Below are 14,891 nucleotides of genomic sequence, written 5' to 3'. Positions count from 1 at the left end.
TTTAGAAAAAAAACATACAAACACAAAAAAAAAAAAAAAAAAAAAAAAAAAAAAAGGAGGCATCAGTAATTGGTATCAGCGAGTACTTGAAGAGTATCGGTACTCATACTGGGTCTGAAAAGAAAAAGAAAAAAAAAGGTATCTGTGCATTCTTATAGCACCAACTATATACGCAGCGCTTTAAAAATGGAGGGAGACAGTACAATTTCATTCCAGAAGAATTAGGAGGGCTCTGCTCGTGAGAGCTTACAATCTAGTAGGAGGGGCAAGTGATACAAAAAAGGTAATAATTGTGTGGGATGAGCTAATGGAAAAAGTAAAAGGACAGTTAATATGTTGAGCTGGGTTAGGCTTCCCTGAAGGAGTTTTTAAGGATCGCCTAAAAGGTGGACAGGTGGTGCAATGCGCCACAACACACCCTGCAGCACCTCTGCAATGTCACATTAAAGGAGGTGTGAACAGGGGCTCAGAGTCATAATTAATCCCTACACCCCTATGAACACCACCAGCTACAGAGGACTACAAATCCCAGCAATAGTACATATGTAGTATAATGTAGTATTGCTACATTCCTCTATAGCTGCTGGTATTCTGCACTGCGCCGCTGTATTATGCACTATATTGCACACCACACACTTTTTTTTTTACTTCTACCGCGCCAAGCTTGCTCCCGTGATGGACTACAATCTCACCACAAACTAGTAGTCCATCACTGGCGCCTTTTTTTTTTTTATTTGATTAACCGATTAATCGAACTTAATAATTGGCCAACTAATCGATTATGAAAATAATAGTTAGCTGCAGCCCTAACCCCTAGCACCTTTCTGGACCCGCAAAACCCCTTACGAGTATTTCATGGAACATTCACCAAAAAAAAAAAAACAACCTCAACGAAGATGAGGACTGAAAATGATGGCTTTGTAATGAGCTGTAAGGAAACATTAGAATAATCCGTAGAGTAATTGGAAGTCATTTCCGATTGAGGTTTCATAGTCTCTGCTGTGTTTCTTGTTGTACTGGGGATAAACTGAGACGTGTTGCAGACTGCAGGGACACAGCAGGAAGCTGCGCGCTCCCAACAGTCAGAGAACAGAACATTCCACCTGGACTATAAACCAGCCTGGCATGCCTATAACAGGTTATCTGCTCTCAAATTAATTATGCTGATGGGTAATTTTCCACTCTTTACTTGACAGCCATCCAGATATTTCCTGTTAGACCGAGGGATAACGTCTGATGGAGACTGAGGTAAAGGGAAAGATGTTTCTTATAAAGTTCAGTAAAAAAGTATTCACAAATGGCATACCATCCACTGAGATCAATGTGAGAACTGCCTATACCTGGAAACCTGTGAAATATACTTTCAAGATGAGCGAATTCTAAAGTTCTTGTTGTTCGATGTCCCAGGGTTTGGTTTAAAGTATGGGTTTGTTTTTTATTTAACCAAGAAGTGGCAAACCTCATGACTTGTGTATCTATAATGAATATTATGGGGGGCATACCTCTCGGAGTCCCATAGGCTGCTACAACTGTGTAAAGCAGCTCTGAAGCCACTGGTTGCATGCTCTTAATGAAGGTTCCTTTACAGACCAAAGTTCTGGCAGAGCAGTCCAATCAGCAGTCCCTTGATAGAAGTCCCTAGCGATCCACCCCAGACACCATGTGGCCCATGACTAAGAAGGGGTCATGTGAAAAGGTGCAGAATATGCATTTTTTTTTAAAAAGGAACATGCGAGCGTCAGATCTTGTTAAAACGTCAAATAACTGCATGCTTGTCTATACGCAAGGCCACCAATGTGAACACATAATATACACTTGCTGCAATCAGGCTGCCATTGAAGGAGCTGAGCAAATCAACTTTGGAAATGGTTCAACGGACAAAACGTTTACACACTTTACAGTCAAGGAGCCGAGAGGCAAAGACAAAACACTTTGTGGTCGATTACGTAAAGATGGATCCCAGCCTTACCTTTTATTCCCACACCTGTTAGTAAATCGCTAGTCTATTCCCTGCAAACTTGCATCCCCACAACATAAGCTTTAGAAGTTGCAGCAGCCATCTTCAACCCACCTACATTTCCTGTCTAAACGACAATCATCTTCAATCCTCTCTCCTATACCCCCCAAAACTCAATCCTCTCTCCTATACCCCCCCAAAATTCAATCCTTTCGCCTTCAGACCCATACTGTAAATGCCTGCCTCCTACAGCTATTAGCTTTCTCTACCATCAATCATTTTGTTCCCCGGAGCATTACATGAAAACACAGTCAGAATCCCTTTACATGTGTATGCTCTCTTTGTGGTGCAGACTTTACCCGTGCAACCTGTTTATCAGTTGCGGGATTACAAATCAAGCATCGAATCAGTAGACTGAACATCCAAAAGTCTGCAACACCTTGTGGCCAGTAAGAAGGAGCATGCAAGATCCGTGGCAGAGTGCTGTGACTATTACAGATATTATATGTGTACACTACACATCAGCATTAAAGCAAATTGTGCACTAAAACTGCAAGAGAGGGAGTGTGAGGAGTGTGTGTTAAACTAACCTCTAAGCAGCGGTAATGTCCCTATCCTACCAGGGAGTAACAAAAAAAACAACAACAAAAAAGACAATTCGTCCAAACTTCACAAAAAGGCACAACTACACTGTGCTGTAGCAGCATCTCATGGAAATTTGGACTACTACACAGAAATGTTCCCGGAAAGATGGTGATGTCACCACCGGCAAGACAGAGGCTGAGGGCAAGGCAAGTATAATAACACCCAACCCCCCGCCCCCCCCCAGTACAAGCTACCCCAGATCATAAGGGGGTTAAAAAGGGTCAAGAGCAAGGGTTTTATACTGCAGGGACTCTCTGTGGCATGAAAAGCCCCGTGAACATTTTACACCTTGCTGCATAACCTTTCATGGGTTTAGCCGTTTACCTAAAACTACATTATTTTTTTTGCAGGAAGAAGGGGGGAAAAAAATCTTCAGGTCAACTTTAAATTTAAGGATGTTTTTTTAATCAAACTCTGCGACACATTATTCCCCATTTGGGACCGTTTTACACCAAAGACCTCCAATCCTGTAAACATTCCATGTAGAGGGACTGAGCCAATTACAGCTCCAAAGGGATGAGAACTTCAACCTACCGACTGCCACCAGGAAGAGAAATGTGAACATGTGTTGGGTCTGTACAGCAATTATAAATAGAACCTCAGTGTGAATTTTCCTTCCAGCTTGAGGTCATCTACAGGCCCCTCACCTTGAATACTGAGCATCTGACCCAGCTTCAGAGCCGCTCCCCGGACCTTACACAGGGTCCTGACGATTCTTTCTGCGTTGGCTTCTGATAAGAAAGGGCTGGAGTCCATGACGGCCTTTTTACCTGAAAGGAAGGAGGACAATATAAACCCGAAACCTTCTGCAAGAATCCTCAGCACAATTTACATTACATGAATTAAGACTTAATAAATCATCAGACTGCAATTGACCTGGAAGTGTCACCTACAGGAAAACGGAGCAGAGCCAGCACAAAACACATTTAGGTTGATGAATTGACTCCATGCCCAATATATGAAGCCATGTCATCTTCAGTGGTATGAAAAGACTTGACATTGTAGGTTTACGTCATTGTGTCTCGGTGGTATAACAAGGCATTGGGGGCTTTGAGGTGGGGGAGGTGATGCAGGCAGTATCCAGATTTCTTTTTTTTGGGGGGGCTGCAGCCAGTATCCAGATATTTGGGGGAATTGCCAACTGTCTGTTGCCATCGGCAGTAGCAAACAAACAAAAAAACACGATACAATGATAGTGCATTGGCGTTATGCTACATAGTCAGTACAGATGCAAGTTGTTGTTAGCAGAGTAGTTCTTTAGTCTTAAACAGCATACATCTAGATCAGGGGGAGGCAAACTCTGGCCCTCCAGCTAAGGTGAAACTACAGATCCCGGCATGCATCTGTCTCTGGCAGTCAAGAGAGTCTTGCAATGCCTAATGGGATTTGTAGTTCCACAGCAGCTGGAGGGCTTGAGTTTGGCTAGCCCCGATATACACGGAGTTTCCAGATTACGACCACCCCATCAGTACTTCGTTGGGCCACCTTTTGCCTTCAATACTGCGGCGATTCTTCTTGGCATTGACTCCACGAGATGTTGAAAAGGTGATGCGAGGAATCTGACACCATGACTGATGAATAGCACTGTCCAGTTCTGTGAGATTTGATGGTTGTGGAACCAGCTGCCTGATGGCTCTTTCAACTTCGCCCCACAAATTCTCAATTGGATTGAGATCTGGTGATTGTGGGGGCCACCTAAGCAAGGTAAAGTCCCCCTCATGTTCTTGAAACCACTCCTGCACAATACGAGCACCGTGGCATGGCGCATTGTCTTGTTGGAAGAAGCCATCTCCATTGGGATACGCCATCAACATGATAGGATGAACTTGATCAGCAACGATACTTTGGTCTGTTGTGCTATTCAGACGTTGTTCCACACAAATTAAAGGGCCCAAATCATGCCAGGAAAACATGCCCCAAACCATAACACTGCCCCCACCAGCTTGAAGGATTGTACTCATGCATGTGGGGTGCATGCTTTCATGCTGTTCCTGCCCAATTCTCACTCTGCCATCTGCATGATGCAACTGGAAACATGATTCATCGGATCACATGACTTTCCAAAGCTCGACTGTCCAATCCTTGTGTTCCTGTGCGAATTGGAGACGTTTTATCTTGTTAACTGCAGACAGCAAAGGTGTTCGAACAGACCTTCGGCTTCCATATCCCGTACTATGCAGTGTACGGCGAACAGTGCGTTCAGATATCATTTGAGAGGATCCCCGATTAAGATCTGCAGTAATTTGATGCACTGTTGCCCTTCTGTTGTCTTGTACCAGTCTTGCCACTCTCCATTCTGCCCCTAACATTGACTAGTCACTGACTGCCACAATTCGCACGTTCAGACTTTTAAACACTTTAACGAATTCTGCTGTTTTGCTGATACTCGCTCCATGGCTCCGAGCGCCAACAATCATCCCGCGTTCAAAGGCTGTTAAATCGCGTTGTTTACCCGTATCTTCAGAAACAAATCACTTCTACTGTCGTGGTAACAACCTGCTTCCCTATTTATAATGGTCTGGCCCTCTAGCAACTTCAGCGCCAAATTATAGCTAATTATAGCTAATTTGCCTACAAACATCAGGTGGTCATAATAATCTGGCCACTCAGTGTAGACCATCATGGATTTCCGCCCAGCTCTGCACAATGCCACTTTAGCCAAGCATGTATGGGCAGGAGCTAAGCAATCTCTATGAGCTCATAAATCATTTTTTTATTGTTTATTCAACATTGATCTGAGCGCACTATTGTCTCCCTGTACACGTGATGCTCTGCTGGTTTTAACAACCCGGGAGCTTTGCAGGCCCAGCCGTCCCACTCCTCCCACACAACAACAAGCTGGTTTGTCAAGGGTGCACATTGCTGGGTAATTTATTTTACTTCAGAAACAGGCTGCAGCCATTGAAAATGAATGTGAACCAATGCAGAAATCGAAGGTTCCACTGCCTCTGAGAAGGGCAGAAGATAAAGTCTCTGCTGGTCGTTCTTACAGCTAAAACTTATAAAAACACACACATGATGCTCTGGCAGGGGGAGTAAAAAAAAAAAAAAAAAAAAAAAAAGACAGTAGGGTAATCTTACCCCTAAACCTCATGCTAAAGCCCAACACTAACTAATTCCAACCCCTAACTCTATTCCTAATCGGAAACCCTAATCCTAACCCCAACTCCTAACACTAACCCTTATTCCAAACCCTAACCAATCCAAAATCCTAATCTGAATTCTAACCCCCTGACTCTAATCCTAAACCCCAACACTACCCGTAATTCCAACCCCTAACTCTACCCCTAAACCCCAACACTACCCGTAATTCTAACCCCTAAACCTCATCCTAAACCCCCACACTACGCATAATTTCAACCCCTAACTCCACCCCTAAACCTCATCCTAAACCCTAATATTATCCGTAATTCCAACCCCTAAACCTCATCCTAAACACTAAACACTACCCGTAATTCCAACCCCTAATTTTACCCCTAAACCTAAACCCTATTTCTAACCCTTATCTCTAATCCTAAACTTCACCTGAAGTCCCATCTGACCAAGGGTCATACACTAAAAATATATATTTTTTTATATTGAATTTCCGTAAGTTCTCTAACTCCTAATAACCAGATCCATCAAAAAGGTACAGAGCTTTCACTCTAACATGGGTTATTTTTGGATTCTGAATGGGCATACACTGTAAAAGTATGCCTAGGATAGTCCCTTTAATGAGGAAGCCCGAGGCTGTTGACTCGGGTGGCATTTCTTTGGGTCACGTGGAGGGGCAGCAGGCAGATAGGCCTATTTGTTGTAAAGTGGACGCTCTGCTGCACAATGCTGCCCCCTTTCCATCCAGAGTGTTCCAGGTTGCCAAGAGGCGGGTGGGAGATGTTCAGGGCCATACACATCTACTTGCTCAGCTCTTAGCAACCTGGGATGCTCTGGCCGGAATCGCGCCCAGCTCCTGGCAACCAGTGACGTCACCGGTTGCCACAAGCTGGGTAGGACGCAGACCAGAGTGCTGCTTTGATTGCATGCACAACCTGCCCGCCCCAATCTGCAAAAAGGCTAGGGACACCACTGAGTTTGCCCATCCCAAACCAACCGCAAAAGGGGGGAGAGAAAAAAAAAAACCAAAAAAAAAAACAAAAAACACACAACTATTTCCAGACTACTAAATGTGACCTAAAGCCTAAGCAAAGATCAGCGTTGTGGGTGTTCACATCATTAGAGGACAAAATCTCTATTGTTTTTAGATTTCTCTTGTAGTGAGATAAGAGGATCAGCAAGGCAGGACTGTTATGTAGCACCGCTTAGCAAAATCTAATCATGCAATACGCAAAAATGGCTGCCCCCATGCCCCAACATAACTGCAAACGTTACAAAGTAAGGCTTTAAAAAGATGTACAGTCAAAAGAGAGAACAAAAAAAAAGGACTTAACTTCCCCCATAATATCTGCAATTTGGAACGCATCTTCAAATGTGACTACCAGCCGTGCCTTGTAAACATTAATAAGGCGATTGAATGCTTTGATGCCAAACGCTCCCAGTCTACTACATAATAACAAGGTTACATAGAGATAAAGAGAAGCAAACAAAGCTTATCAGAGGCTGGAAAAGTAGAACTGTTTCTGTCAGGGTGCGGATATCAATCGATACATATCTATAAAAGGAATTAAGAGATTTAACATTCTGCTGCAAAGATGGAAATATCATTAGTGAGTAATGAAGAAAAAAAGAACAATACGACACCAAGCCTAATGAGGGTCCTACTCGTCAGGGGACACAATATAGCAGGTTGGGTTACCATCACAGTAAAAATACTTTAATAGATGTGACACTGTTTCCGATGAGCTTTAGGATTTTTGTTATCTCGGTTATCATATCATTCACACAATCACATTACACCTCTTCTCAGTTTAAAAGCTGTCAAAGCGAGGAAAGATGGCGACTCGTTGGCTGCTATAGTTACTGAACCCGATTCAATAAGGGTCTGAAACTGGTCCTTGTGATAAAGCTACACAGGACAGGACTGAAGCGTGAGCAAAATGTATTAAAAATGTACTAAAATGTATGAATTTTAACTCCTGATCTAAATAATTTGTAACTAAGAAAAGGATTAAAGCCACTAGCATTCCACCAAAAGCATTCTGTCCCACAGATACAGTGGATTGAAAAAGTATTCACCCCTTGGGTATTTTTCCTATTTTGTTCAATTACCACCTGGAAATACAATTGATTTTTGAGGGGGTTTTATTTGATTTACAAAACATGCACATCACTTTGAAGCTCCAAACACGTTTTATTGTTATTCAAACAAGAAAAAAAAAAAAACAGAAAACTTGAGCATGCATAACTATTCACCCCCAAAGTCAATATTTTGTAGAGCCACCTTTTGCAGCAATTACAGCTGCAGGTCTCTTGGGGGGGGGGACACGCGACACTGCTCCAGCTCCTTCACATTGTTGGATGGCTTTCTCTGGTTTACAGCTATCCAAGTCATGCCACAGATTTTAAATTGGATTGAGGTCTGGGCTTCGACTAGGCCATTCCAAGACATTTCAATGTTTGCCCTTAAACCACTTGAGTGTTGCTTTAGTAGAATCCTTGGGGTCATTGTCTTCCTGAAAGGTGAACCTACTTCCCAGTTTCAAATCTCTGGCAGACTGAAACCGGTTTCCTTCAAGAATTTTCCTGTATGTAGTGCCATCCATCATTCCTTCAATTCTGACCAGTTTGCCAGTCCCTGCCGATGAAAAACATACCCCACAGCATGATGCTGCCGCCACCATGCTTCACTGTGGGGGTGGTGTTCTTGGGGTGATGAGATCTTGTATTTGTGCCAGATATAGCCTTTTCCTTGAAGACCAAAAAGCTCAATTGAGTCTCATCTGATCAGAGAACCTTCTTCCATAGATTGGGGGAGTCTCCCACATGCCTTATGGCGAACAGCAAACGTGTTTGCTTATTTAATTTTTCTGTTAGCAATGGCTTTTTTTTTCTGGCCACTCTTCCATGAAGACCAGCACTGGAGTGTACGGCTTAAAGTGGTCCTGTGGACACATTTCCAATCTCCGCTGTGGAGCTTTACAGCTCTCTCAGGGTAATCTTGTGTCTCTTTGTTGCCTCTCTGATTAATGCCCTCCTTGTCTGGTCCATGAGTTTTGGTGGGCGGCCCTCTTGGCAAGTTTGTTGTGGTGACATATTCTTTCCATCTTTTAATAATGGATTTAACGGTGCTCCGTGGGATGTTCAAAGTTACAGATTTGTTTTTTCTTTTTTTTTTTATAACCCTGATCTGTACTTTGCCACAACTTTGTCCCTGACCTGTTTGGAGAGCTCCTTGGTCTTCATGGTGCCGCTTGCTTGCTGGTGCCCCTTGTTTAGTAGGGTTGCAGACTCTGGGGTCTTTCAGTTGTGTGTGTGTGTGTGTGTGTGGTCTTTATTTAAATCAATTCTGTGACTTCTGACGGTAATCGGTTGCACCAGATCTCATGTAGGGGCTTCATAGCAAAAAGGGGGTGAATACATATGCACTCACTACTTTCCCATTTTATTTTTTTTAAACAAGTTATTTTCCTGATTTCACTTCACCATTTTGGATTATTTTGTGTATGTTCATTAAATATAATACAAATAAAAAATCAATTTAAATTCCAGGTGGTAGTGCAGCAAAATAGGAAAAAATGCCACGAATACTCTTGCAAGCTACTTGTAGGTTCACATTGACAAACATTGCCCGTCCCTGCGGTTGCATTCACCACTTTATTTTGCATTCCGGAGAATACATCAGCAAAGGGAGCATATAATGGTTCAGAATCACAATGGCTGAGGCAGTTAGGATGGACTATGTTTATGGTGGAGATGTCGCCAATTTAGTCCCTCAATTCTACAATGTCAACTATAATAAACTAGCCAGCAGGCACACCAAAGTAAAGGATATTTTTTGGGAAAAGGTGACCTACAAGGCTGGGAGCCTGTGTGGATAAGGCAAGTGAGCAGTCTCTTGCAGAGCTCCCCTGGACATAAACTGAGGAGTTGACCCTTGAGGTGCGGGGGCAGCCCTAGTGCAAGGGGACCTTTTTCCCTGAAGATGGGCTTTAGCTCAGTTAAAGCAGAACTCCAGGTAAAAATGGTCTTAACCCCTGCGGTGAGGCTACCCCCACATTGCAAGAGTTAAGTGCTCATTTTTGTCTAGCTTTAAAAATAACAGTTATGTTTACACGATCGTCCGAGCCGGCTTGCTCCGAGACTGGTCCCTTCCATCCCGCTCCCCCTCCGGGCAGTGTGGGACATACCATCACTGCAGCGGAGAAGCAGCAAGGGTTAAGAACATTTTGTACTCAGAGTTGCTCTTTATCCTTCCTTCTACAAAGTAACAGTAGTAAATAAAATATATCCGGGGAGCGCACTCAGCATTAGGAAGGAGCGGCACAACAAAAAATACCTGGCACCTACAGACAGCCAACAGCGACTGTGGAACTGGCTGGGCAACCACCATCATTTCTGCCTTGTGATATTATTCATTAGTTCGTGTTTCCTATACAAGAGAATATATTTCCTAAAAACTAGAGCTGCTGAGAAGCCTTTACTTGGCAAAACATTTGCTGCATTGTGCATGCTGGGAGATGTCTCCAAGAGCACTCTTCAGCAGCAACATTAGGACCCGGACCTCAAACTCTGCTATAGAGGGGGAAGTCCAAAGCCTTCTGGAACGGAGCCTGATCTGAATAGTCCTGCGCACCTTGTAAACATCATCCAATGCAGCACGAGATGCCCGCTATATGCTAACAGCTCAGAGCTGCACTGCAGCCGGGAAAGATCCCAACAATATTGTCAAGATCCACCCCACTGTCTGACAGCTGGCTCTGCCCCTCTAGATCCTGAGCCAGCTTTACCTGAGCCCCACCCATGTCTGTCCCTCCAATGAATGCTGGAGGAACAGAAAGAGAGTAGGGGTGAATCCCTGCGGGGAGCGGTGACCGACAGTCACCACTCACTGCATGTAGAACCACCCAGCGGTTTGTGATCACTCAGTTCTCGATCTATAGAGCCAGCATGCAGTGGCCTCACAAGGGGTGTGCGGCCCACACCGGGTGACACCAAAATGACTGGCAGTCATTACCCCCTCTGAAACGTCGGACACTCTGTCATGGACCAAAAGCCAAACAGCTGCACAAAAGAGGAGAGGACCTGGCAAGGCACACCTTATCCTGCCGGATAAACGTCCCCTGCTCTTTACCAGCATCCATCACCAAGATGGCTGTTAAGTGTGCGTGTAATTACATCGCGCGTGCGTAATGAAGTGACACCTGGTGGCCACACCGGGTTATACCCGGCATGGTGACACCTCTGCAGCATCACACACTGACTCAAAAGTATTGGGAAGAGTACGTTTTACACTCCCAATATGCCTCCTTTAAAGCTAAACTCCACAAATACAGCTCGGAAGAAGGATTCGCCACTGCCACCTATTGCAGCAGTGGCTGCCCACATACCAGAACAGGTACTGCATCTGATAGGATTTTTTAAGATTTGAAAAAGAAAGACAGAAGCTGATTGGTTGCCATGCATTTTACTGCAGTCCATGCCTTCTTATCCCGACGACAATCCCTCCCCTATTCCTTCTATGTCAATCATAGGGACGGGAAGTGAAAGAAAATCTCTCCAACAGGATTACAAACAGGAAAAAAAAACCCTAACAAAAACTCTTCACTTCTCTACCCAAAAAATAAAATAAAACATTTTGGCTGGAGTTAGGTTTTTAAAAGACAAAAATCAGTGCCCTAGGCTCCTGTATAGGGCATCTGCTGGAGGCAAATTGGGTTTCTTTCAAAGCTTGATGCCATTTATGGGGATATGCAGGCTGAATTCGCTGCCAAGCACCCATATTGTGCCACTGAATGACAAGAGTTTTGATAGTCTAATCCGCACAGAGCAGCAATCAGCATACGGGTCTTATCCTCAAAGCCTGATCTATTTGTGGATTCCTGGAGGTCAGACGGTACAAGGCGATCACTAACCACTGAGCAACAAAGCGCAACTGATGGCTTGTCACATTCTACACAGATGTGGGAGTATGCTAGGGGAAAAAAACCCTCCTCTTGCTTCTAGAGTGGGGACTTAAACATAGAAATGCCATAATCATAAATACTGTATACGCCAACCAAGAAAGTTTTATTATGGCAGCAAACTGCTAGTTACAAAGTCTTCTCTCAAAGAACAGCAAAAAAAGTAAAAGGCTGCTGCTTCAGTTTGGGCATCAATGTGGCTAGCTAGTGGTTAGAATTCTGGTTCTGCAGCACTTGGGTCCTGTACAGAAGCTGCACCAAATTTGTATATTTTTTGGGTTTTGTTGGTTTTCTTTGGATGTTCCGGTTCCCACACAGCCCAAGAGGATTCTGAAGGTTCAATAGCTTCAGACCATACAAGAGTGGGACTATCCATGTACGTTTTATATTAGGGACAAGCGAATGCAAGTACCATTGAGGGCAGTGGCTAATGTGATTGGTTGAAAGCAGGGGAAGGCAACTCCAGCCCTCCAGCTGTGCTTGAACTACAAATCCCAACATGCTTCTGAGACTCACGCCTGTAACAGTCAGTCTTGCAATGCCTTGTGGGACTTTTAGTTCCACAACAGCTGGAGGGCCAGAGTTGCCCACCTCTCCCACAAAGGGGGGGGGGGGGGAAAATGCCATATACAGTTAATACTGGGAACACAATAGAAAGGCAAAGACATGTCAATATAAAACACCGGTAAGTTACTTACCATCGGCGGATTTTGGACTTAAGCTCTTTTTGGCAACTTCAGCTAGCGCTCCGAAGCCCAGACCAACTGCCAATCCTGAACAAAACAAAAATGTCTCCTGTTAAAAAGGAATACTCCATGCACTAGTCATATGCAGGTTTGGTTAGCAGCCACAGCTGGCCTGTTACTGGCCACACCAGCATAGCAGACAGCACCAGTGTCTGCCATTACCTTCAATGGCCAGAAAAGAATCAATGTGCCTCTCTGACTTTGCTAATAGGAGGCCTGCCCTCCCCGACCTCATTGCTGAACATTTCCGAACGGCCATCACCCTATTCTTTAGAAGGCCGACACAGCCCGAGTAGAGATGGACGCTCGCTCTGTGTGGAAGCAGTGGTCTCTCTGCAGTGATCTGACTGCGACACACCCCCTCCCCGCCGACTCAAAGCTAGAACTCTCCAAACAGAAAAGCCAGGAAAGCCCTTGCTTCGACTCCGGAGGGGGTCTGAAGAGAGACCACCGATTCCACACAGACAGCGAGGGTCCTTCTCTACATCATACTGGCAGGGACAGCTTTTTTTACTTAGAATGTCATTTAAACTCGAAATTCAATTAGGTGTTCAGGCCATACTTTTAGGGACAGGTTGCAGGCAAGTGGTTGGAGCTTAGCCCATACATTAGCCCCTAGTAGGACTAAATTACAGGCACACCAATTTCTTAGCATTAAAAATTACAACAGAGCCACTTTAAAATGGGACCTTTACTCAGATCTTTAAAATAACAACAAACACACCTTTAGAAATGTTTAGTAATGACAAATCTACAATCACATACTTCTAGATAATCGCCGGCTTTGTATTCTTTGCATATCTTATTTCTCTTTTCTTCCTCAGTCTTCTGGCAGTGGCCATGTTTACTAAGGGCAGATTACTAGCTCTTCTTACTTCCTGGATTTCTGGCACATGTCCTAATCACATGTGACCATGCACATCATCTCGGGGGAGGGAAATGCCTTTCCCTGAGATCTCGTGAGATTACAGATGAGATTCCCCAGCAATGCTCTGCTGATGACAAGGTAATCCCAGTGTGCATTGCTTTGGCAAACTGAAGTCATTTTGCCCTTTCGAAGCAGGAAGTGAATGCTGTGCAAGTGTTTCACAATCACAGCATGTTACACCTGACATGTCTATGTTATTATTAATCATCATACATAGAGGGATGCATTGGTAGAATCTGATTTTTGAGTGTAAAGGTCCGCTTTAAGACTCTCCACATAACTGGCAGGTTCACATTACGAGGGAAAGGTCTCAATCATTGACATCAACATTCCAGATACATCCCAGCACAGAAACAATGTTACCTTCTTCGTCTCCTCTACAATTAAAGGGTATGTATGGGCTCTGAACCATCTATTTAGTCTCAGTTATAACAAGGCAATGTATTTCTACATATTCCAATGTAAAAAGCCTCTATTGTTTACAAAATTTGAGACACTGACAAGACATTGTTAAAACTGACCTTTACAGACGAGAGAAAAAGAAACCTCTGTATTCATCATCTTTCGGCTTAGTTTCAAAACACCAAAATAAAAAAAAACAGACCGACTATCCTAAATTAATCTAGGCCTTTTCACTCTGCTGTGCCTTACAGGGACTGTCGATAGTGGGAAAAGAAAAGGAGGGGGGGAGGCCTTTAATAGAAAAGTTATACTTAATAGTGCGGTGGGGCGTTCAGCTGGGCATAAACTATGCAAATTTTGGTTGGAAAAATCTTCTGCCAAACGGTGCTTGAAGCAATCAGCTGCAAGCACAGTTTGGGTATTCTGACAACAGCCGCCAGAATACATTGGAGGGTGGCTACTTTTGTTCCCCATGGTCCCTGTGTGTTGTAAAGTAGTCACCGCTCCAAGCTCCCGGGATGGACTACAATCTCACTTTTAGTTTACTCATTTGTATTGAGATTGTAGTCCATCACAGCAGTGATCTTAGAATGGTGACTACTTTACAACACACACAGGGACCATGGGGAACAAAAGTAGCCACCAACCAGAAGGAAGGACCATGTTAGCACCAATTCAGAGATGATTGGAGGATCTACAGCTGAGTGATATACAAATAAGGTCCAGTATTGTTAAGGTACTAGAATGCATTTCTAAGATGGAACGCCTCAGTTTAGTGTCACTTTAACTCAGATTTTCCTTTCTCTTGCAGAGCTACCACACAATACTTCTGGGTGTATGAGATGCCTGGGCTCCCCCTCTGCGTATCCATCCACCAGCTGATGCATTATTACGGCTCTGCAGCTCACAGTATGGACATAGCAGCTGGCAGGTAAAAGCACAGTGTGCAGTGGGGGTAGCAGACATCCCACAAACCCAGAAATGTGTTGGAGGCTGAAGATTCTTCAGGCGGTGCCCTGCAATAGCGCAAAGATTAGAGTCACCATCCTCCTGGCCTATAGTTCTTCTCAACTGGATGCCATAAAAAAAATATCTATCTATATCTATCTCTATCTCTATCTCTATCTCTATCTCTATCTCTATCTCTATCTCTATCT

The 14,891-nt window shown here is 44.0% G+C and overlaps 1 protein-coding gene across 4 annotated transcripts in view; it reads right to left on the bottom strand.

Moving 5' to 3' along the window:
- The window catches only part of COQ8A (coenzyme Q8A), a 71,767-nt gene that overhangs the window by 24,653 nt on the left and 32,223 nt on the right, over positions 1 to 14,891 (bottom strand). For 3 of the 4 annotated variants that reach the window (XM_018568315.1, XM_018568306.1, XM_018568298.1), the window contains exons 5-7: positions 12,353 to 12,431; positions 11,611 to 11,612; positions 3,250 to 3,372 (exon numbers count right to left, since the gene is read on the bottom strand). In XM_018568315.1, the coding sequence (XP_018423817.1) occupies positions 3,250 to 3,372; positions 11,611 to 11,612; positions 12,353 to 12,431 (204 nt within the window). The remainder of the gene's footprint in view (positions 1 to 3,249; positions 3,373 to 11,610; positions 11,613 to 12,352; positions 12,432 to 14,891) is intronic. The other variant, XM_018568322.1, reaches the window with a different exon arrangement.

Source organism: Nanorana parkeri, unplaced genomic scaffold (genome assembly GCF_000935625.1).
Source record: "Nanorana parkeri isolate BGI_ZX_2015 unplaced genomic scaffold, ASM93562v1 scaffold31, whole genome shotgun sequence".
Taxonomy (NCBI): Eukaryota; Metazoa; Chordata; class Amphibia; order Anura; family Dicroglossidae; genus Nanorana; species Nanorana parkeri.
This window is presented reverse-complemented; position numbering and strand designations above follow the sequence as displayed.